At 43.4% G+C, this 24493-nt stretch overlaps 1 protein-coding gene across 1 annotated transcript in view; it reads right to left on the reverse strand.

Moving 5' to 3' along the window:
* The window catches only part of LOC308336483 (contactin-associated protein-like 2), a gene marked incomplete at both ends in the record, with an annotated part of 182078 nt that extends 159773 nt beyond the window's left edge, over positions 1 to 22305 (reverse strand). Inside the window, one exon of the mRNA XM_080793848.1 lies at positions 22275 to 22305. Within this exon, the coding sequence (XP_080649974.1) occupies positions 22275 to 22305 (31 nt within the window). The remainder of the gene's footprint in view (positions 1 to 22274) is intronic.
* Between the last annotated feature and the right edge of the window lie 2188 nt (positions 22306 to 24493).

Genomic DNA, 24493 nt, shown 5'->3' on the forward strand with positions numbered 1-24493 from the left:
TCCCCCCTTTCAGAAACACGAGGGCACCAGAAGAGATTTCCCAATCTGTTTTTTTTCCCACAGACGTTTCAAAAAGTATTTAATTAGACCTTTAAGCCTCAGACAGTTGACAAATCATGACAATAAACCAAAAAACCGTGGGCAGAACAAATAATTAAGAAAGGTGGCAGGACTGCGACCAGAGCCATCTAATACAAGAGTTGCGATATTGAGGGGGGCAGAAAACAGCCCGGTCACGTGGTTCATGTATTCGCGCGAGCCTCATAGACTCCAATGCATTCCGTAAACTTACGGTTGTCCTATAATTGAAGCCTTCAAAAGTTCAAATAGGGGCAGACCAATAGAAGTCTATGTAGAAGAGCCGCCATTGGACTGGAACCCATGAAGTGAACGGAGTTTGCGTAACTCTGTCTATACTCTATGGCTCTGGCCTATACCCTACACAGTCCTCCTCCTCCAGTTTTAAAGGACCACTTCACCACCATAATTGGTCCTAACTAAGAATCATGATAAAATAGCAAAAAATAAATAATAATCTAAACATCTACTCAGTCTGTGTCTCATATAGGAGGGCTGTGGGCAGTTCAGAAACCCGTCCACCACCAGTGACATCATCGATGGGGATTCTATGTCCTGAAAAGTTGCAATGCGAAACTGGAAGCCATCGTCCTCGCGATAATAAGTCAATTTAATGTTTTAAAACAAGCTCAATGATGATGATGTCACTGGTGGACGGGTTTCTGAACTGCCCACAGCCCTCCATTGAGACACAGATCCAGTAGAAACAAATGGTATTATATCATTAACATTAGTGAGGACCAATTATATGAAGATAGGTTGAAAATTGGTGAAGTGGTCCTTTAGGTCGACCTTCATTAGAATGGAGGGAGGGAAAGGGGAGGGGGGAAATCACCCAAAACAAAGCATCACGCTGTAATTCAATACAACAGTAAGTTGATTTCATCGACTAATACAATGACGAAAAATGTCTGTCGACTACCTTTTTTCACTGACGAAAACGAAATGAAAAGCTATGACGACTAAAACTAAGACTAAATATATTGACAATTTTAAGGGAAGGGACTAGTCACTAGTGGACAAGAGATCCAGTATAAGTCAGTTTACACTTGGTTGCATGCTGAAAATAGCAGATCTACAAGCTTGCTAGTGTAAAATCAGCCATTACGACGGCATCAAGGCCCTCCAGAATACATTTTAGTCGACAAAATCAACTGTAGATTCAGTCGACTAAAATCGTATGACATTTAGTCCACTACAACATTACAACAACACTACAACCTTCCAGGTGACTAAAATGTGACTAAAAACTAAATGAAAAACTATTCAAAAGACCATGACTAAAACATAAATCAAAACTTGCTGTCAAAACCAACACTGCAACATGATGGACAGCACTGATAACGGTGAGACATTTATACACAGCCATGATGTACACATCAAAAGTACTTTCGATTTCCCCTCGACCTACGACCTGCGAGCTGAACTCTCTTTCATATTGCCGTTTCATCACAACACCTTGGCTTAAATCAACCCAGGAACCCCTCTATAATCCTGACCTCTCTGGGAGAAAAAGAAAGCGATGGGGTCGATGTGTATTTGGATATAGTGCAGAGTTCCTCCGACGTCCTCTAAAAGACGGATCGATGAGTCCTGGCGGTATTCATTAATGATTGATGGCCTCTGATGGGTTCCTGGGCGGTATTAATTAAGGTGTTACATCGGTGTTACAACTTGTGAGAAGTGGAAAGACTTCCAGCCTCGGCTGTACGTACGTGTGGAGCCTTTACAATTGGAGAGGCTTTACAATTCAATTGGAGAGGCTTAAGTGTGCCATGCCGCACTGTGTGTGAAAAGAGGAGTTAACGGGTAATTATGGGCACTGTATTTTGCCCGTAAACCTGAAGTTTAGCGGGCATATATACAGTAATATACAATAGTTTGTTGGAAAGTTTAACGGGAGTTTTCCTGTAATATACACATCTGTATTCCATGCTTTTTGCGCAGTGCCGATAGGCCAGTAAGGAGGCACAGTGCACATGCACATGCACATGCACATGCACATGCACATGCACATGCACATGCACATGCACAGGCACAGTGTAAGTGGTAAGTAAGTAAGTAAGTAAGTAAAGCACTTTTCAAAAGAAAGTTACAAAGTGCTGTACAGTGGAACAACAAGGTAATTGACCTGCAGAAATAGGCCAGGTAGACATTTATTTCACAGTCCAAAAGGCAAACAAAATAAATACGTTTTCAGCAAATTGTTAACAGACTCTGCATTCTTTGTGGAAACGGGGAGGGCATTCCACAGCTGTGGTGGAAAGGAACTAAGTGCATCCCGAACCTATACTCATAGCAGAGAGACTGCTTGTCACTTCAAATTCACTGTGTCTCTCTGTCTGTAACTGTCACCATGTCTGATTTGTGTGGAACTTTCCGAATACAACATTCAAAGAAAAACCCCACCTGCAACAATGACACAAATGCATATTTCTACCGATTACATTTAATTGAGTAAAATTTGAACTTTGAACTGTGTGAAGCTTGGCAGCTCACACACACACACACACACACACACACTTCATGAATCCAGGGCCATATGTTGGTGCCTCTGTGTATATCATATATTCTGTGTGTGTGTGTGTGTGTGTGTGTGTGTGTGTGTGTGTGTGTGTGTGTGTGTGTGTGTGTGTGTGTGTGTGTGTGTGTGCGCGCGCACGTGCATGTGTGCGCCCATGTGCGTGCATGCGTGTGTGTGTGTGATCTGATCATCTAATTGAATCAACTGCAGATCTAACACCATTAAATGTGTGATCATCTGATTGGCTGGTTGAACAGGAGCTGGGCTGCCGGAGTCAATTGGCATTTAATGCGTTGCCTGGCCCACTTACGACAATAACATCTCTTCTAATATAATGTTCTATACATCCTTATGTGCTCATCAGTTCATTCAGTAACAAGCCTGACAGACTGTGTATTCTGTCGACTAAAACAACGGCAAAACTCTTTGTACTAAACTAAGACTAAATGCATTGGCCTGGGCCGCGGCTGAGCGGTCCGGGCACCTGGGCCGGTGGTTCGAGTCCCGAGCCTGTCGGCCCTTGCTGCGTGTCACACCGCCCGTCTCTCCCCCCCCCCCCCTTCCTGTCAAGCTACTGTACCCTATCAATAATGCAGCTGTGACTCTGTATCCAAGACAAATAAAGACAACCTTGAACCTTGAATAAAGGCAAAAAAAACCCAAAAAATGTTGTCAACAAATACAATCACAACAATGTGAAGTGAGCAGTGGCTTTGGAGTCAAGCGCAGTTGTTGATACTGTATCAAATAAATGAAATAAAAATGAATCAACTGGACACACATAGCTGTCCATAGGACACACTGTGTGCCACCGCTCAAACAGACCAACATGTTAGGGAGGGAAGAGATCCAGTAGAACTCAAAGACAAGTCATTTCATCTAAAAAAAAAATGAATTTATGAGCCTTCCTCAGACCATCATATTAGCCCAAACGCATAAACGTTCCTCTTTGGCGAGTGCCAATAAAGAAATGGAAATGCGAGTATATAGTTTGTCCGCCGTTTATTTAATTTTTGGATGCATGTGCTACACAGTTTCAGATTATAATTATTTTTGAATTGCTATTTTATTTTTTTTAGCACCATTGCTGATGTGCAATGATCTCTTTTCCTCATGTACAAGTCATTTCATGTGTGGTTGCGTTCTGACAAACGATAAAGGTAATTTTCAGCATTCGACCATGTGTAAAATCTGCCATTACGACGTATAGTGTCGTGTCGGTCGTGAGACGAACAAATCAAATGAACCAGTACTTTGTGGTGAACGAAATGCTCCCGTTTACGTCCGTCAACGATCCGTTAAAGGAGAATTCCATGCTAGAAGGCTTTCTTATACCTTTATTTGTAGTCGTTACGTCCCCACCAACGAGGTCCAGGTGTTGTTTTGTGCAAAAGTGCATACTTGGCTATTTCCCCTACCGTAAGCCCTCAATGAATTGCATTGAATTGCATTTATTTGAATGGGGCTATATATGGGGTGTTATGCTAATTCTCGTATTTCCATCGCTCAAAAAATCAATTTATTTTGCATATATCCTCTTTTCATAATGTAGACGGTATCCCAAGCGGCACACTCTACTACTTATTTCGATGGAAATAAGCAAATTAGCACAAAAACCCAACCCCCATTGAGGGCTTATATTAGAGGAAATAGCCAATAATGCACTTTTGCACAAAATAACACCTGGACCCCTTTGTTGAGGACCTAACAACTACAAATAAAGGTAAGAAAGCCTCCAAGCATGGAATTCTCCTTTAAGCTTCAGGGCGCTCAGTTGCAGTGTTGATTTTGTCGACCGAAAAAAAATGTTTATCGACTAAATTCTTTCACTGACAAAAACTAAATGGAAACTTATGAAAACTAAGCTATGATGAGTAAGACTAAAATATATTGACAATGTTGTCAACAAATAAAAACTAGGCTAAAATGTTAGTATAAGAGACTATAGTGGACAAGAGATCTAGTATAGTGTAACTTTACACTTGGTTTGTATAGTGTAATTTTACACTTGGTTTGTATAGTGTAATTTTACACTTGGTTGGTAGTGGAACGTCAGCAAGTGGAACATCAGTCATTACGACGGCATCAAGGCCCGCCAAAATACATTTAGTCGACGAGAGAGAGAGAGAGAGAGAGAGATGATGATGAAAGGCGGGATTGAGAGATTAAGGAACAGAGGAGGCATAAACATCTCTCTCTCTCTCTCTCTCTCTCTCTCTCTCCAAGAAACAGACTGCGCACACAGTAACACATTGACATCCATTAACTCTGATGAAAATGTAATTTCCTCTCACCAGGGACGCATTCGTGTCCTGCAGCCTCGGGGGCGATTTGGACGGCCTTTGCAATGTATTCTGATTTTCAAGAAACGGACACACACGGTGGAATATATATACTGAACAGACCGACACAACAAGATCTTAAGACTTTTTTTTCTCTATCTCTGACAGAGATATAGAAGGATGTGTGTGTGCGTGCGTGCGTGCGTGTGTGTGTGTGTGTGTGTGTGTGTGTGTGTGTGTGTGTGTGTGTGTGTGTGAGAGAGAGTGTGCTGTGCGCCGCTGGGAAGCCAGTGCAACGCGAGTGCCTTGACCTTCAGTCTCTCCGAAATATGGATCTGTGTGAATGTGTGCCGGTGGGAAGCCACTCAAAGGGAGAGGATCAGTGTGTGTGTGTGTGTGTGTGTGTGTGTGTGTGTGTGTGTGTGTGTGTGTGTGTGTGTGAGAGATAGAGAGAGAAGCCACTGAAAGAGAGAGGGTGTGCGTGCGTGCGTTCGTGCGTGCGTAGAGAGGGTCAGACACAATCACCATCCTGTTGGTTTCAAAGCCTCAGACTGCACCGTGCAGAAAACACTCCATCAATAGAAAACCTGTGTTCGGAGAGAGATGGTCAGACACAACCACCATCCTGTTTCAAAGCCTCAGACAGAAAAACCCACCATCAATAGAAAACCTCTGATCCCTTTCAGTAGGAACCATAAACCCTGCATGCAGAGTGCAGACACTGGCCTGTGTTTTTTCACTGCATCTGTATTCTGTACTCACTAAGCCAAAAGGTCTCGTTCTGTCTCTGTCTGTCTGTCTGTCTGTCTGTCTGTCTGTCTGTCTGTCTGTCTGTCTCTCTGTCTCTCTCTCTCTCGCTGTCTGTCTCTTTCTCTCCGTCTCTCTCGATGTATATAAATCTCACTCTCGCTGTCTGTCTGTATCTCTCTGTCTCTCTCTCTCTCTCTCTCTCGCTGTCTGTCTGTCTGTCTGTCTGTCTGTATCTCTCTGTCTCTGTCTCTCTCTCTCTCTCTCGCTGTCGGTCTCTTTCTCTCCGTCTCTCTCGTCTCGATGTATATAAATCTCACTGTCTCGCTGTCTGTCTCTCTGAAGTTGAAGGGAGGTTTCTAATCTTAACCCAGAAAGAGAGAAAGACCTACTGGGGGATTAGAGAGAGGATAAGTGTCTGGAATTCTCTCTCTGTGTCTCTCTCTCTCTCTCTCTCTCTCTCTATGTTGTCCTTGGTCGTCCTTTTCTCACACACCATTGCATATTAATGTACGACAGACTTCAATGCACACCTTTGCATATAAGTAGACACCTGCACTATAGGCTTCAACTGGTTTTTAAATGAATTCATTTAAATTATCCCGGTCTGCCCCCGGGGTCTCCGGCTCCCAGGTGGGACGTGCATCGAGAGAACCTCCCTAGGGAGCCGCCCGAGCCGAGACACATCCTAAACAGATGGCGCTCGAACCACCTAAGCTGACCCCGTTCCAGACGAAGAAGAAGCAGCGACTCTATACTCAAGAGTCTCTCTCGCGTGACTGAACTTCTCGCCCTATATCGCTAAGGGAGATCGATGCCACGTCATGCCAGCCACCCGCCGTCTGAGATTTTTTTATTCCAAGCCGCGTGTATCCGCGACCTTAATTCTTTGGTTCATGGCCCACGCTTCGTAACCATATAGGTGAGAGTATATAGGATGGAAGATGGCTCGGTAGACTGCAGAGAGCTGTGCGTCTGGCTCAGCTCAGGTGGTAAAAGAGCAACAGACAAGCATGAGTCATGCATAGTGTGTGTATATAATATACACACACACAGTAGCATGCTGATGTTGCAATTATTCCAGACGGCACGTGTGCAAATCCTACACCGACGGAATGCATTGTGTGAGGTAGATGTAGTTTGTTATCCATTGATAACGTGAGCTATAGCATTATTTTGAGCTGTATGGGGAGTTTAAGTGAATAAAGCTGTGTGTGTAGTGTGTGTGCAGCCGTGCATGCACCCGACAGAAAGCAACCCCACCGCACTGATCCCACGGCCTGTAGCAATGGTGATAAGGATGGCTGCACAATGCACTTTGGAGAGGTCACTCTCTGTACTCTGTCCCCCCGTCAGCACTGTTGTTTTTGGAAGAAAGGTTCTATTTTAGTTTTAGTCGTCGTAGTATCTTGAATAGGTTTCACTTAGTTTTGTTCACATTTTAGTAACCTGGAATGTTTTAGCGTTGGGTCTACTTTTAGTCGACTACATGTCATAAGATTTGAGTCGAGATCTACAGGTGATTTAGTCGACTAAAAATGTGTTTTGGCTGGACCTTGATGCCGTCGTAATGACTGATTTTTATGCAATAGCAAATAGAATTCCAGCATGCAAGTGTAAACTGACATACTGTATCTCTTGTCCACTAGTCCCTTCCTAACATTTCAGGCTAGTTTTAATCTCTTGACGAAATTGTCAACATATTTAGTATAGTTTGTCGACGAAAACCACACTGCCCGTCAGGGGTCATCAGTATGTCCTACAGGGGTCAGGGGTCACCAACAAGTCTGTACACGGACACATGTGTCTGAGGCAAAGACTTGGTTTTGTCCGTGGGATTTTGTTTACACACCATTATAATAATGTCAGGTCTCCAGGTTTTCATCAGAATATGTATGACACTGATTTACTACGACACTAGTATGCATGTACAGTATGGCACATTATGAGTCCATGCTTCTAGGGGTACTAAAATGTTATTTTTTTTTGCAAGGACCCACTTAACTCTGAGTGTACTCAGAGTTAAGTGGACTCTCAGAGTTACATCAAAATGAACGTTCCTACCTTAGCCTGTTTTGTCGAACTTGACACAACTGCCAATATATATTTGTGCATGCGTCTATTAAGAAAGAAAAGCAGGAGCACTACCTCTGAAAACTGCCCTTGATTAAAGGCAGCTTGATGCTCAGCTTTAAATACAACTTAACCTAATGAACCAACAGAGTGGAAACAAAGCGGCACTCCAAAGGAAACCGTTTGAAAACAAACACATGCACATCCGAACAGGACTGAAAGTCTGAGATTGTACAAATGGTACACTACCAGAGTCCTGTTCAGACCAAACAAACAGACTAGAATTTTATTTTTTAGCTGCACAAAACCAGTCTGCCGACGAAACATTCTTTCTCCCCATGAAAATTGCAGTAAGCAGCCAGCGGCACTGGTTTTGCAGTTTTGTCAGGTCAGCTTATTATAAGCGATTTTGGGCTAGTTTTCCTGTAACATATACCGTAGCTTAATATCCATAGTTGCCCGTTGCTTAATAGTTTAGTTGCTTATTTGGGATTGCTTTCATGATTCTTTAAAAAAATATATATATATAGCTGTAATAGGGCTCAAGTGGTGAAACTTGCGGTTGCTTCTTTTGGATTGGTTTTCATAGACATGGTCGCTTATCCCACTCACAGAATCTGGCAACACGAAGCTTCTCACCAAAACAAACAGTTTCGCTATAGTCTTGCTTTGGAGTTAATTGATTGGTATTATATATATATATATATTAACTGAGAGTTGATGAAAATACGGTATCTAGTTCACACACTACAGCTCTACTACTACTTCAGCCCTGAAACATGACGAGCGGACTAGAAGTCCACTCTGCAGTGGAGTCATTTGCCCCCCCTCATCACTACAGCATGGATAGGGGTCGCTCCGACAAAAGTCTCCTGCCGACAAAAGCTCTCAAACTGTCCCGACAGCCGCGCGCCGGGGCAACGTGGAGGTAGCTTAACTCGTAGTGTTTCTGGTATAATGCTCTTGTCCTCTCGTGTTGTGTGTCCTTGGGACAGTTCACCCCCGAAATGATGTTCGGTTTGGTTTATATGAGATTTACACATTCGTTACGGCAATGGAAGTGGAGGAGGGGTGACATCTGGCTTAGAGAGAGAGAGAGTGTGTGTGTGTGTGTGTGTGTGTGTGTGTGTGTGTGTGTGTGTGTGTGTGTGTGTGTGTGTGTGTGTGTGTGCGTGTGTGTAATCCTGTCGTTCAGTAGGTCACACAGAGGATGTGGTCTCTAATCCTCATAACACTGACACACATTTAGAGATACCATCAGTCCATCCATCAGTGTTGTTTTTGGCAGCACATTTTGATTTTAGTCACAGTCTCTTGAATAGTTCATCTAGTTTTAGTCACATTTTAGTCCCTTGGAATGTTTCAGTGTTAGTCTAGTTTTAGTCGACTAAATATCATAAGATTTTAGTCGACTAAATCTACGGCTGATTTAGTCGACTAAAATGTATTTTGTCGGGCCTTGATGCCGTCGTAAGGACTGATTTTACACTTTTTTCACTTGTCAGAGAAAAAAGGTAGTCCACGAACACTTTTCGTCATAGTATTTACACCGCACACAAAGCATGGAACACGGATGTGTATATTACAGGAAACTCCCGTTAAACTTTCCAACAAACTCCGGTAAACTCCCGAATTGTACCATCACACCTGTATATTACCGTATATAATTACTGTATATGCCTGCTAAACTTGAGGTTTACGGGCAAATCTAGTGCCTATAATTGCCTGTCAAGTCCTCTTTTCACGCAGTGATCGACGAAGACAACACCGTGTCGTCCTAAACCCTGGTGTAAAGCTGCAGCATAATCACACTGATTTCTCTCTGTCTTTTCTTTTTCTTTCCTTCTTGGGCGAGCGTATATACAGTACAAACACAATCGGCACGTGTGTGTGCGGGGGATGGAGGAGGAGGGGTGTGGGGGTGACGAGAGAGAGACATGAAGAGAGGGTACATTTTCGATGCCCTTTGATGTCGCGCGGAGAAGTGACGTTGAGTGACAGCAGAACGACGGGGAACGTTACGGAAGTCACGAGATGAAACATGCATGGTGTCATGTGCCCAGGATGGGAGTAATTAGATCACATCAAATGTGTATGTGGTATTAACCCGTCCTGGACGGGAAGCCCTTGGCGTTTATAGCATTGTGTATTTAGCTGTTGAAAAATAGCAGATCTACAAACTTGTGAATCTGCCATTTAAAAAAAAATGAAAATGTGGTGCAAATCTTTGAATATATATTCTTTCAGAGGCAACGTTTTTAACTCAAATCTTTGCTTCTGGGGGTTCCCTGGAACAACATATTTTCAGATGGGGGTCGGCGGCCACATACAATTTTTGGGTCCTTGACATGAAATATTGAGAAATATAGAAAGAAGACTTTTTTTTTTTTTTTTGACATAAGGCCTAAATGGGTTAATTATAAAGCATTTCACGTAACATGAAGCGTACTGGCACTGGTTTAATAACCTAACGTCTTTGACATTATTCACGACTATGTCAACGCATGCACTTGCCCTGGAGTTGCTATATATTAACATGATCCGTTTCCACCTGTGTTATACGAAAAGAAAGGAAGCAAGGGGTGGGGGGACCTCTCACTCAGAAGCTTGGCCCCGGCTGGCCTAGTGGTCCGGGCACCTATAGGCCGCTAATCCAGCCTGACATTGCATTGCAGATTCGCCTCACGATCCCGACGACCTTTGCTGCCTCCCATCTCTCTCTCTCTCCCCTGGGTCTGATAATCCCGTGTGGGATGGGTCAAGTATTTGTCATTCATTCATCCTACACCGTCAGCTTACTGTATGCAAAAAAAAAAAGCCCAAAAAAACTTTAAAAAGAAGCTACACAAAAATGCTGAATCACTCTCTGATAAGTTATAAATCAACGCAATATAGGCAAAAGCAGTGTGGGGTCGCAGAGTTGTTGGCTATTTTTCAAATTAGTCTTTGTCCAGTTTCAATCACCGTTGTTAGTTTTCTATCATATCGTTCGTTTATTTATAGTTTTAGTCATCATAGCTGAATTCTTATTTTGTTTTTATTTTGTCAGTGAAAAAGGTAGTCGACGAACATATTCTTGTCATAGTTTTAGTCGGCAAAAGACAACACACTGTCGGGTCGGCTAAAATTGCTTTAGTTCCAAAGTAATGGAACGTCCAGCGACTATAAGAGTCATGTTAGCATGCTGTTTTGTTTGTCGCCTGATTAATGAGTTTTCTCCTACAGTAGAGAGAGAATCTAAATGAAGTCGTTCGGTCAGGAAATCTGACTAAACCAACAGCAATGCTGCCGGGGCTCTTGGAACAACATGACACTATACCAAACTAATGGGATTCTGGAGTCTCTCGCCGCGCTTATCTCAGGATGACGATCGTCTAATCAAGTCATAGACATTGGCTTCAAATTGTGAATCAGCAGCTATATGCTATGGCTCCCGATAAGCTAAACGAGCAAACACAAAAATGTTGGCTGCAGTAGCAAAAACATTGAGCTTGATGTGTTTAACAGTCCAACAGGATAATCAGTAGATAAGCAAAGTGCATCCTATAGCACACGGTGAAAAAACCATTTAGATAAGCGGTATCAACACCTCATCAGTTCACATCCAGGACAGGCCGGCTGACCAGCAGCTTACCTGAAGAAAGTGCTGCTCATTTGCTTTCTGCAAAGCTCCAGACATGCAGTGTGGAATGTCTGATAAGAGAAACCTCAAGACATTGAGCATTTATTGACCCGGCATATAATGTCTTTGTTAAAGAACAATGCATGGAGCCTTGCAAGGAGTATATTAAATATGTGTGCTTATAAGCGCTACTCTCCCTCTGCCAACCTGGGGAGATCCCCGCAAACTGAGCTCATGCTTCCTTCAATGCATGAGGAGTCCAGGCTGCTTCTTATCACTTACTCCCGCCCTGATAGGAGTCGGGAGTTTCCGAGGTTGGACGTCGTAGCGCGTGGAAGGAACGCGTAATTCCAACCAGTTCCTTTTCCCCTCCATCAGGTGCCCTGGCTGACCAGGGGGAGGCAGTATAGAGACCAGTTCCTTTGCAGGTGCCCTGGCTGACCAGGGGGAGGCAGTATAGAGACCAGTTCCTTTGCAGGTGCCCTGGCTGACCAGGGGGAGGCAGTATAGAGACCAGTTCCTTTCCTCTCCATCAGGTGCCCTAAAACGGCTGTAGGTGCTGCTGTTTGATGCAAAACGCGTTGGACAAAAGGTTGTGTTTCAACAACAGAAGGGCTGTGTGTGTGTGTGTGTGCGTGTGTGTGTGTGTGTGTGTGTGTGTGTGTGTGTGTTGAAGTTTAATTTCTTAATAAAGGCCAATGAAGTAAATGTCAAGGTTGTTTCATATATATAGCCCTAGTGTGCAAAGTTTTATTCTTCTTTGAAGTTTGTTTTATTTTCACAAACCCCTATAAGGTACTGTAGGTTCAGGGTGCCTGATGGAGGGAAAAGGAACTGGTTGGAATAGCGTGTTCCTTCTTCCATGCGCTATACAACCTACCGAGGAAACTCCCCGCTGTCAGGTGATAAGAAGTGGCCTGCTCCAACTCCTCATGCATTGAAGGAATTGTTAAAGCAAACACAATGCAGAGCAGATAACTGCTGAGGACAGTCTTGACCTGAGAGACTCCAGCACCGGCGTTCAGTCTTTAAAGCAGCATGACATTCAGCTTTCATAAAACCTGTATGTGTTGTTGTCAACCTCTATGCTTCCACTTCTCAAAGATAATAGCTATGTTTTTGTTTAGTTTGCGTCAGTGAAAAAGGGTATAGTCGAAATACAACACATAAGTGTCGTGAGGAAAAGCACTAAGGCAGAAAATATCAAAGAAAAACCAATACTGCAGGCTTCGACCGAGACGTTCGCCATTGTAACACTTTTAAAGCTTGTTTTCAACCTTCACAGAATCGATCAATGAGCTGCGAAGGCGTCAAGGTGATTTTAGGAGATCTGACGAATGGGAGTTGGACGTTGTTTGTTGACTCCCTGCAGAGCAGCTCGAACAAATGGAGGGCTGACTGTCCATGAACACATTCTGAGCAGACAACACTGTAGTGTATACAGCACATTGTTTGGGAGCATATTTGTGTGTGTGTAGTCCGTCTTAGATTATTGTTTTTCTGTCGTAAGGCAAATAGCGGTCACGCCCCATTACACGCGCAGAGCTGTTGAAAACATCGCATGCAGCAACGGTGACAAAGTTTCCAATGCGGCATATCGATAAAAAAGCTAAGCTTTTGCACACGTCCAGGTGACGTCTAGGAGAGGGCACGGTGCCCGACAATGAAAAGGGAACAAACACCCGCAAATGCAGTGAACCAACTTTAACAGGGAAACATTCATCAGGCCATCTTTATCATAAAGTCTACAAGCTCATACGAGCTTGCAGACATACTTTTGTACTTTTACTTAAGTACATTTCGAATCCCGGACTTTACTAGAATGAGTATTTCTAATCTGCAGTTTTGATACTTTTACTTAGTAAAACAATTACTTTTTCCGTCACAGCTCTGTTGACAGAGGTAATCCGCAAGTACCAAGAGTGTGTGTTTCACACACACACACACACACACACACACACACACACACACACACACACACACACACACACCTTTGTTTGTCCTTCAGAGGTCAAAGCTCATTTCCTCCTCTTCAGCCCACAGACAATCCACCAAAGAACACTTTACAGCCTCCGTGGGCGGGTAACAAATGACTGTGCGTGGTGTGTCTGTGTGCATGCGTGCGTGCGGCTTTATGTTTCAAGGTTTACATAGAGAATGGGAGTCAAAGTAGCAGTATGTGATAATGAGAATGAATGCATTCCCAGAGATAGTCAGTGACAAAGTGCTTTGCAGGAAAGGACCCCCGTCCTTTCCTGCAAAGTATACTTTGTGAAAAGAAAGCAAATGGAAATGGAAAAAAGATCAAAGAATAAAATAGCAGGCACACAAATGTAAAATAGAAACAATCAATGATAGACAAATGGCAAGAGATAATGAAGAAAGGGGCCTTACAATGGAGGTAAGGCCTTTATATAGGAAAGCTAGATGGCTCATCCGCGCTTCGTGGCCAATGAGAGCGACGTTGCTACGTATCGGCCATATTAACATTGTGTCTATGGGGGCATGTACTTTTTAAATAGCCATACCTTGCTTAATTTTCAACCAATTTTCAAACGGTTTGGTTTTGTCATAAACGTCAGAGACGTTCGCATACGTATATGCTTTCATATGACATTTTTATAAAATATATTCGTCCTGAATCATAGCCACATTGATAACGTTTGTAACAAACCAACCCGTTTGTAATTCAGTCAAGATTTGAGCGAGTTGTGACTGCTTTTGTTTGAGCTGCCATAGAACATATACTGTTCTGTACCTCAGCAAGATGGCCGCCGGGTGAACTCTGAACGTCAAGAGACTCTGCCTTGAGCCGTCCAGCCTTTATGTGTGTCTATGGGTTTTCAGAAGAGATTTAAAATATGACACGCGTCTAAATTAGGTCAACAGAGGGCGTTCCAAAGCTTGGGGGGGGGCCCGTATACTGCTAAAGCCCTGCCAACTCTTTGTGCCGAGCTGAGCTCTGGGGGTCTCTCCGGGATTATGAAACTGATATGCGCTTGATTTAGGAAATAAATAAGACTGTCAGTCTCTCTCCCAAACATGCACGCACGCACTGACGCGCGCGCACACACACACACACACACACACACACACACACACACACACACACACACACACACACACACACACACACACACACACACACACACACACACACACACACACACACACACACACACACACACACACACACACACACACACACACACACACACACACACACACACACACACACACACACACACACACACACACATTTGAATAAAAATTTGATTAAAAAGAAAAAGTTTCTGGCATACTGTATAGCACCTTCAACATTATGCATTATGCAATTGAATTAGTTATAAGTATAAATAATGCATAGATTCGTACATCCCTCAAACAACTCCCTGTCAAAACAACGAAGACACTTTTCTCTCAGAACTTGGGTTTTCAGAAACATGGCGTCATAAAAGAATCATTCAAAAAGAATATATAGGCCGGTGTGTGTGCGTGTGTGTGTGTGTGTGTGTGTGTGTGTGTGTGTGTGTGTGTGTGTGTGTGTGTGTGTGTGTGATATCTCTGGTGACTGATAAGGGATATATTTGGCTTACAGGATTGCCGATTAAACATTGATAATAAAGCAGTACAGTTCATACGTATGTAGGGATTTGAATTGTCTGTGTGTGTGTGTGTGTGTGTGTGTGTGTGTGTGTGTGTGTCTTTTACAAGTTTGAGATCCTTTATTTGTTCTAATGTCTTCACCATTAGTTTGAGACTAGAACACGATGCACTTATTAAAACACACATAGGGCTATATCTTGCTCCACACCTTATCCCTAAACTTATTTGCCATTTTGTTTACTATTTATCGGCTGGTTGACCCATTTTAAAATGTCCCTTATTGTATTGACACACGGTTGCATGCTCAATGCATACGCTAGTGACTATATGGTCCAAACTCCTCAAAGACCCCACAGCTTACATCCTAAAATGTAGTATTTGTCCAATATAAAACTAACACATTACGTACTAGGCTCTGTTGTGAAAGGATATAATATGCTATATAAATACACTGTATACTACTATGGGTATATGTTGTAACCGGAAGGATGCAGTATAGGTATACAGGGCTGTATGTTTGTCTGCTGCTGCTATAGTGAGTTGTGACAGGGTACAGTGTACAGTATGTGGCTCTTGGTCAGCTCACTTTATTTATTTCTACCTTACGTACTTATACTCAAAGCTTATGGTGTCTCTCTCTCAACATGCTCCACGGGTAGTGGGTACATGAGCCAGGGTGATGACCCCCAAACCCCCCCAAGCTCAAGCTTCTTCAGTCCATTCTCCTGTGTGACAGGCTGTGACCATGCTGGACCCTAGAGCCTGCCCTATAAATCCCTGCACTACACACACCACAATGCCATGTGCAGTATACTAAACACCCATGGCTGAGTGAGAAGATGGCAGCCATCAGGAGAATGAGGCTGGTCGGTGCCACCGATACTGGGATGGAAAGTAGTCGTCGGCTAGCCTGATATATGGATATATGGATATGACTGGAGACGCCGCTGGAGCACTCATCATGAACTAGATTGAGAGCATCCAGCTCTATCTCTCTATCCATGGGTTTCAAAGTTTGACCCTGGCATCACTTACACAAGTGATGAAGTCTGGTGCACTATATTTTCATCTTGGGACCCAATGACTGCAGGGTGGCAATGTTCAGTAACTGTTTCGGTCTCTGGAATTGAATGTCGATGTGAATCTACAGTTTGTATGTTGTATTGCATCTGCCGTTGAACACCGTGTGCACTGTGCGCATCATGGGGTGATCTCTGCCCTGCCTCCTGTGAATCATTTTAGTTTTTGTTTAATTGTATTTTATTTTGTATAATTATGCGAGTTGGAACAGGGAACAGTATGTGTGTATGTGGCCCTTGATCACTTCAATAATCCTAGGAGTGAATTTGCTAGTTCCCTTTGGTTTGGAGATAGCCAACAGCCAACAATTCCAAATGTTCAATTGAAGACTGATAAACAGTAGGTTGTGTGTGTTGTGTGAGTTATTGCGACAGGGTGGCTGTATTGGTTCATGAATGGCATGGTGGCAATGCCAGATATGTAGGCCTTTGTCTGTCTGTCTGTCAGTCATTGCAGTTGATGCATTCAAATGGGCTGTATCCAACAAACATGGTGTACCTTTGAAATCTATTTATGTTGCCGTTTTCCTGGTTAGAAGCACATTCCGTCTTCACTTAAAGAGCAGCAGTCTATTCAGCGGAATGACTAAATGACCTTCATCAGGTATCCGGTTGCAACAGCAACCGGGCATGACTTTATTACATACTTACCTATAATAAACACTTTCAATGAATTTTCTAATATCTATGACTTCTATGGCATTCACTTTGTGTCATATTTTTGTCATCACGACCAAGGGTCGCAGTTAACTGTGTAATCGTGCATTTCCCGTCAGTGTGTTGGTTGTTCGGGGTGAGAGAGAGCACGTGACATCATCAGGGATGGAGATCCCTGATGACATCAATATTGGCAACTCTATACATCTGACCTCAAACCCTTAGATCTCCATATATGGAGTTGACCCGTTATGACATTCCATATGTTGATCCTTCCCCAGCCATTCTTCCTCTTCCATGTCTCCCTTTTGACTGATACCTGTCCATTTAACCCATTTAGGCCTGACGTCGAAATAAATAAAAACGTTCGCTCTGAAAGAATATATACCTATTCAAAGATTTGTGCCGCATTTTTACGATTTTTCAAAAATAGCAGACCCACAAGTTCATAGCGCGCCACCGAGTGGCGCGCTATGAGCTTGTAAATCTGCTATTTTTCAATAGCTAAAGTATAACAGAATGCTTGAAACACCAAAAGGGGTAACTCTAGACACCCAAAATTGTAACTCTAGACGGACCTGCCCCAAAGTTATTACTAGTGCTCCTGGTGTGCCCGGCAGCCAGCGAAAACTAGAGTTCTCAACAGGCCTGAAAAATAAGATCTTATACCCCCCCATTCCAAAACGCCAGGGTTCGCCCAGAAGCCTGCTGTCGCCCATGACGAATGTGTGCACGCGACCTCAGGCGTCTAACTGGTTTATTTACTATGGACTCATAAGACACTATATAACCTTTTGCCTGTAAGGGGTGTTCCAGACTGGCGTGTGTGTGCCTTTGATTGGTCAGTTCCTCTATGTAGCCGTTACCGGTTGCTGTCGTAAACCAGATACCCGATGAAGGTTGTTTTAGACCAAAACGTTGTCACTGAGCTGAAATAAAGTGCTGCTCTATAAGTGAAGACATTGTGCGGGATCTCTTTGTTTCCCCTCATGATTCACGTTTTGTTTGCCGGCCCCCGACACACCTGTCCTCCTTGTATGTGTGTGATTAAGGACATTTCTCTACAAGAGATTTAGAAGCACAACATGTTTCCACTGATGGTTTAACCCATAAAAGGCCCGACGTCAAAATAAAATAAAAAAAATCACACCTGTACACAAGTGTATATATATTTAAAGATTTGTGCCGCATTTTCACAATTTTTCAAAAATAGCAGACCTACAAGCTTGTATAGTTCTGCTATTTTTCCAATAGCTAAAAGTACAACATAATGCTTAGTTAAAACACCAAAAGGGGTTCCCGTCCAGAATGGGTTTTTAAAATACTGTGTTGACTTATAAGCCCAGAATGACTAAGCCTCTTAAGAAATTATCCCAAACTGTAAATTGAAATGACACACACAGACACAGGCATGTTCATGTATGGACATGTTGGAACTCCATATTTGGGCATGAGAGGGACACAGCCAGACCGACGCTGTGCTGAATGGGTACACTCACACAAGGAGAAGTGTAAATGGCATAACTGGGTGTGGCATGCATAATTATGTCATGTATTCTGTGAGCATTTTCTTCGACGAAAGCAACACAAAGATTAATTCACTTCACCTCAGAGTGCAAATGAGCCACTCAAGCACCATATAAAACTAATTGAATGCAAAGACGGAGAGTAATAACGACGTTTATCTTAGTTCAGCACAACATCATCCATCATGAGGGAAGTAGTGGACTCACGGTCGTCTCTCTCTCTCTCTCTCTCTCTCTCTCTCTCTCTCTCTCTAAGATAAGGCCAACGTTGTATTGCTGAGCAGTACTCGTCAAAGATAAATGTCTGTGATGGACAATAAAGATTCTGGGATTTGGTATAGCTTCAGGGTGCATGTACATTCTTTTGACACAGAGAGAGAGAGAGAGAGAGACTTAAAGATGTCATATTGCGGTCTACACTGTATAATCCATTAGATACTCGACATCAAACGATTAATGTCAGATAATCTGACGTTAAGATAAACACAAAGACCTGCGGCGGTTTAAGTCCAAAAAAATCCATCTAAGTTAAATTCAAGCTTTATATCCATAGAGTGTCGCAGTCACTCCCCCCGACATGAATTTCCCATTCATGTTTTCCATAGACTTTTCAGAAAGTATTTCTTTAACTCCGCCATTAATTATTAATAGCGTACTGCCAGGGTTTTATCACACATAACACTTACTTTGAAAAGCCAAATATCCGTAATCGCATGTTACAGTGACAAACGGCTGTATGTGGTCTCTTGACCGGTGGTTGTTCTCTCGGTCGGTGGTGGAAATACCCGAACGCGAGTATCACAGCGCCTGCTACAGGCCGGTTGAAAACGCTCGTCTGGGCCAGAGAAACTGGCCCCTCAATGTCGTTTCTGAGATACATGGCTTTGAATGCAGGACTTAGAATGGAAGAGCATACACCAAGTACAATACCGGTCACTATATCCATAGCATACACCGAGTATCAGTCATTATCCATAGCATGAGTATCAGTCATTATATTCATATAGCATTCACCGAGTACAATATAATTATTCATATCCATATAGCACTGAGTATCAGTCATTATATCCATATCATACACCGAGGCTCGCAAGTAATCAGCTAATGACTTATAAATGCACGACACTTATGCATGTATATACATAAGAGACCTAATTAGTCTTTAGCCCCCAGCGTAAACCATTAGTGAATTAAATTATGTACTCTGTGACTTAACGATGTATGAATATCAGCCGAGTCGTTGTCGAACGCCGTGTGTACCGTGTTGTCAGTAGAAAAAACCCACACCATGACCCTCTATAAGCTGTCTCTTCATATCTACAATATCCCTCTCCTCTCCTACGCTATCCTCTCCCCTCCCCTCCCCTCCCCTACCCTCCCCTCCACTCCTCTCCTCTCCTCTCCCATCCTCTCCTCCACTCCACTCTCCACAGAGGTGGATAGATGTTGAAGGGTTCTAATGAGAACACATTCCACTAGAATAACTCTGAGACGCTACTGTCACTCGTGTGTGTGCGTGTGTGTGTGTGTGTGTGTGTGTGTGTGTGTGTGTGTGTGCCAGTTAGGATATAGTGAGGATTGCAAAGCATGACTTGTCAGTGTACAGTACATTAATCTGGCTGCAGCCCTGCTCCCATTATGTAAGGACCCCCCTGAGAGTGTACAGAGTTACAGACCTTTTGGTTCCATGTGTTCCCAATAAAAAGCATTACACTCGTTTACAAGAGGGTCCACCTTGCTCAATTCATCAAAACATTTAGAGACGTATACAAATAGACACTTATATATAGACCAAAGAACAGAACAGGAATTCATCATAAAAGGAGGTAAAAAGGAAGAAGAAACATATACAGTGAGGGGGTAAAGTGGTGGGTGGGGGAATCAGATTTTACGGGGGGCCAGTGTCGAATTGCAAGCCGTCCGTATAGGTGCCCTTTGAGAGCGGTTTTGAAGGAGTCAAGGGATTTGCATGTCTTAATGACTTGTTGGTATAGGGCTAGAAACGGAGACACTCATACACAGGGCAGTAGTATATAGTGCCATCTCAAACCGAATCAATATAAAACATTCAAAGACGGAGATCTGCCGTCCATGCATGCAGGGCAATAAATATATGAAATTGTTCTCTCATCATCGTATTTCCCCGTCACACAGTTCATGGAGGATGCGACGCGACGCGACGTGCGAGCCATTCTAAGGATGCCTGACGTCTTAAATGATAGCCTATAGTGAATTCAGTCATTATCTATCACTACGTACGTCGGGAGATATTTGGCACGAAGCCACGGCACACATAAAACGGCTCTGGGGCTCTGCTGCGACTCAGAGGATATAGGATGATTAATGACCCGCGGCCCCCGACACGTCCACGTCGGATGGTGAGGTCAACACTCACCCATCTATATTATTTCCTGGACGTGTCGCCAAATATATGTGACAAGCGATGGGGCTGTCTGTCTGTCGGCTTAGGAATCATCCAACCATGCCTAATCCTCCCAGCTAAACCAGTGGTTCTTGAGAGGGGGGGGGGGGTTCCAGGTGGTCTCCCACCCCCCCCCCCCCCCCCCCCCCCCCCATGGAGAGTTGGGAACCAAATGGATCCTTATAGATCGTCAACTCTTTCAGAGTGTAAAATGAAACCAAATCCTCATAACACTGACACACATTTAGAGTCAGTATCCATCCACCCATTCATTAATCCTCTGTCTACAGCAGTGGTTCTCAACCAGTGGTCCGGGGACCACCAGTGGTCCCTGAGGGGGTTCCAGGTCGGTCCACCAACTAAATGATGGAGAGCTTGTAACCAAATGGACCCTTTGCTCTCAAGAGTTAAAGTATTATACATCTGCATTATTTACAAGAAGTCTAGACAATGTAGAAGAATTGTTATTTTGGAATTGTGGACATAAAACCCTATATGCGACGACAAGAAAATGTTCTTTAGTTTATAGGGTCTGAAAGAGGCTAAATGTCATGATCAAATGGTGGTCCGTGCAGGCTCAAAGCAAGGCTGAATGAAATAATGGACCTTGATATGAAAACGTTTGAACACTGTAATAGAGTTTGCATTCTAGTGTAAAATCAACAGTATAGGGCTTCCCATCACGCAGTAACACATGATGTAATAGTCTGGGACTATAGACGATACGTGTTTAGTGGCATTACGATCCACATCACCCACTGAAGGCGGAATAGCCCCTCTCTCTCTCTCTCTCCCTCTCTCTCTCTACCACTAGAGCATGCTTTTGCCTTTTTTAAACCTCACCCATACATACATACATACATACATACATACATACATACATACATACATACTGTACATACATGTTACAGACATTCCAAGGACTCTGGCTTATAGCCTTCACGGGTCAAGGCCAGCATGATGTATCATGGTGCCTATATATTGATCGAGTCTGACTTCATGGCTTTAATTAATTCGTATAGGCTATAGAAGTCAGACTCCTCGATCTGAGACAGTCTTGGTCATAAGCCTCGCTCACTGGCTCAGTATAGGCTATAATGAATGATTCAAATACATTCAGAAGATATAAGGAGTTGTAGGCTAAACGTGTGGCTCAAAGTCTCTCCGAGGTGACGCGAGGTTAGGTAACGATTATTAGCCCCTTTCGGAACCCTTGGACTTGGTTATACCTGCAGCCTCTTCTGTGTTTGTTGCGTCGATATATACCGTCGTCCCAAATACAGAAGGTAACCAAACTAAGGAAGGGTCCCGGAAAGGGGCTATATCTGTCTACAAGAGCCCGTCTATATAGGCTGCACGGCTTGGTTTCCATCGCCTCTGGCACCATCATCACCGCTGCTCTGTCTGCAGCCCCGCCGGGCGGGCAGCCTGCATGCCGCCCGCCCGCCGTGCCCATACATGTATGTCTTCGCCTCCTGTTCCAACAACAATTCCAACAGCAGCAACCACACTAAACCGCCATCCATCAATCAGCACTATAGTGATAATCCATAGCCTCGGAGACCCGCGGAGGCGTTTTGTTTTCAACACTGCATGATGATCAGGTCAATATACGAAGCAAAGAAAAAAAAGAGAAGCATAGAATCACATTAACTTACGGCTTGTTGCAGAAGACGCTCCGTGGACCATGTTGTTGACATGGCAGTAAATCCACAAGAAGAAGAAGGTAAATAATCCAAGTGAATGATGCATCTTCATCGCAGCAGACTATAGCAATTAACCTCTCCAGCTGCCTGCCAGACTATAGGAACCTCCGGGAGGAGAAATGACTAAAATCTCTACCGTTTAAACGAGCTGTCTAGCTGTCGAACCGCCAATTCCTCTCTCCCTCCCTCCTCTCTCTTTCTCTATGAAGAAGCGGTGGAGAGAGACTTTTAATAGGCTATTGTATTTAAGTTTCGCTTCCTAATGTAAATGATATGGCTGCCTGGATAAACTGCCTCCTAATAAAGGAGGAGAGAATAAATATACGCCTGTATCTTTACAGCGTGCACAGACACGCCGACCGTTTACGGAACCCAACACAGCTGCTCTCACTCCGCTGAATCAGTGACTCTAAAATATAATGATCCACAGCTGTGCAGAGCTGCTCTGAGAGTGGCGCTGTCCCTGGCGCTGAAGTTAGCCTCTCTCTCTCTCTCTCTCTCTCTCTCTCTCTCTCTCTCTCTCTCTCTCTCTCTCTCTCTCTCTCTCTCTCTCTCTCTCTCTCTCTCTCTCTCTCTCTCTCTCTCTCTCTCTCTCTCTCTCTCTCTCTCTCTCTCTCTCTCGCGCTCTCTCTCTCCGGGCAGTCCATTAAAGTCCATTAAAGCGTTCTCGTCAAAACCGATATGGTATTTGAGAACCCAATAAATATATTGTGTTTGTTTGTACCCCCTGCTGTTCCTATTGGAGAAGGAGAGCAAGAATGTTAGACCCTCACTGCATGAGGAACTAAAGGGGGGGAAATAATGAAAGAAAAAAAAACCTCTAGGCTACTGCTGGTGATGTAAAACAAACGGTGCCAACACAAACATTAAACGCCATTAACAATAAAGAGACAATATGACGTATAAATGGCACATTATGATGTACCTTTTCCCTTCATTGTCAATGGTGTTTAAAAAACAAACATTGAACTATACAAACATTAAACCTGTGGGGCTGGGCAGAAGGGGCTGGCGCCCCTCAAAAAAAGAAAAAAAGAAAAGAGAATAAAAGAAAAACCAGATTTTAGATTTTCTTTTTGAAAAAAAAAAACTAAGTATATCTTAGTTTTCAAAATGACAAATTGCTTCCATATACCCCATGGCCCTGCATGCACTATTTATTATTATGTCCATTATGCATTATCCCTTTTGGACTGAGTGTTTGACTGTAGGCTACTCTGTTGCTGTTACATTTCTGTCTAATAAACTACCCAATCTATACCCATTCTGTGTGTGTGTGTGTGTGTGTGTGTGTGTGTGTGCGCGTGTGTGTGTGTGTGTGTGTGTGTGTGTGTGTGTGTGTGTGTGTGTGTGTGTGTGTGTGTGTGTGTGTGTGTGTGTGTGTGTGTGTGTGTGTGCCTCAAATCATCCTATAGCCATCCAAGGCGTAAGAAGAAATGGCACCCTTTTCACATTGGCTTATTATAGGAACCATGGGGCAGCTCAGGAAGCCACAACCTGTGGTGTAAAGGAGCAACTTGGACACTCAGGCATGAAGGAAGCATGAGTTCCAGTCCGTTGCTCTCCCCTTGTCCCCCATATATAGGGGACTAGGTTGGTGGAGGGTGTGTAGAGCCCAGGATCACATTAGATGATTGACACAGGGGTGAAAAATGGGTTACAAAATCGTGGGATAAAAAAATATATATATTTTTAAAAAAAAGTAGCCACAACCTGACCTGACCTGCCCTGAGGGGAACTTGATCTAGTTTTAGTGGGGTGAGTGAGTGTGAAAAATAGTGGTCCTCTGAGTCTGGCTTGAACTATAATGATATAATGAACTATAGTGGTCCTCTGAGTGAACTAACTACAAATATGAGACCGGCTATTTAATAAAAAATATTTTTCATACATTTTTGAACTTGTGGGTGCTTGCTGAATTTTTCCCCACTTTTACCCGAGTACATCTTTAATCAGAGGAGCATAACCTGCAAACGGTGTGGAAGTGAAAAGTGCTGATGTTAACAGATTAATTGTATAAATCTATTTCCACCACGTAGGGTCTGAGCTTCAACGGGTATTCACTTCCCAAAGAGAGACACAAAAAACTGTGGAGGCAACAGTCTTTTAATAATGTCAAGGCAGGGATTAATTAACCCAACGACCTTAAGGGATTATATATGGGGGGGAGA

The sequence above is a fragment of the Protomyctophum bolini genome, assembly GCF_963924005.1.
Source record: "Protomyctophum bolini genome assembly, chromosome: 21".
Classification (NCBI taxonomy): domain Eukaryota; kingdom Metazoa; phylum Chordata; class Actinopteri; order Myctophiformes; family Myctophidae; genus Protomyctophum; species Protomyctophum bolini.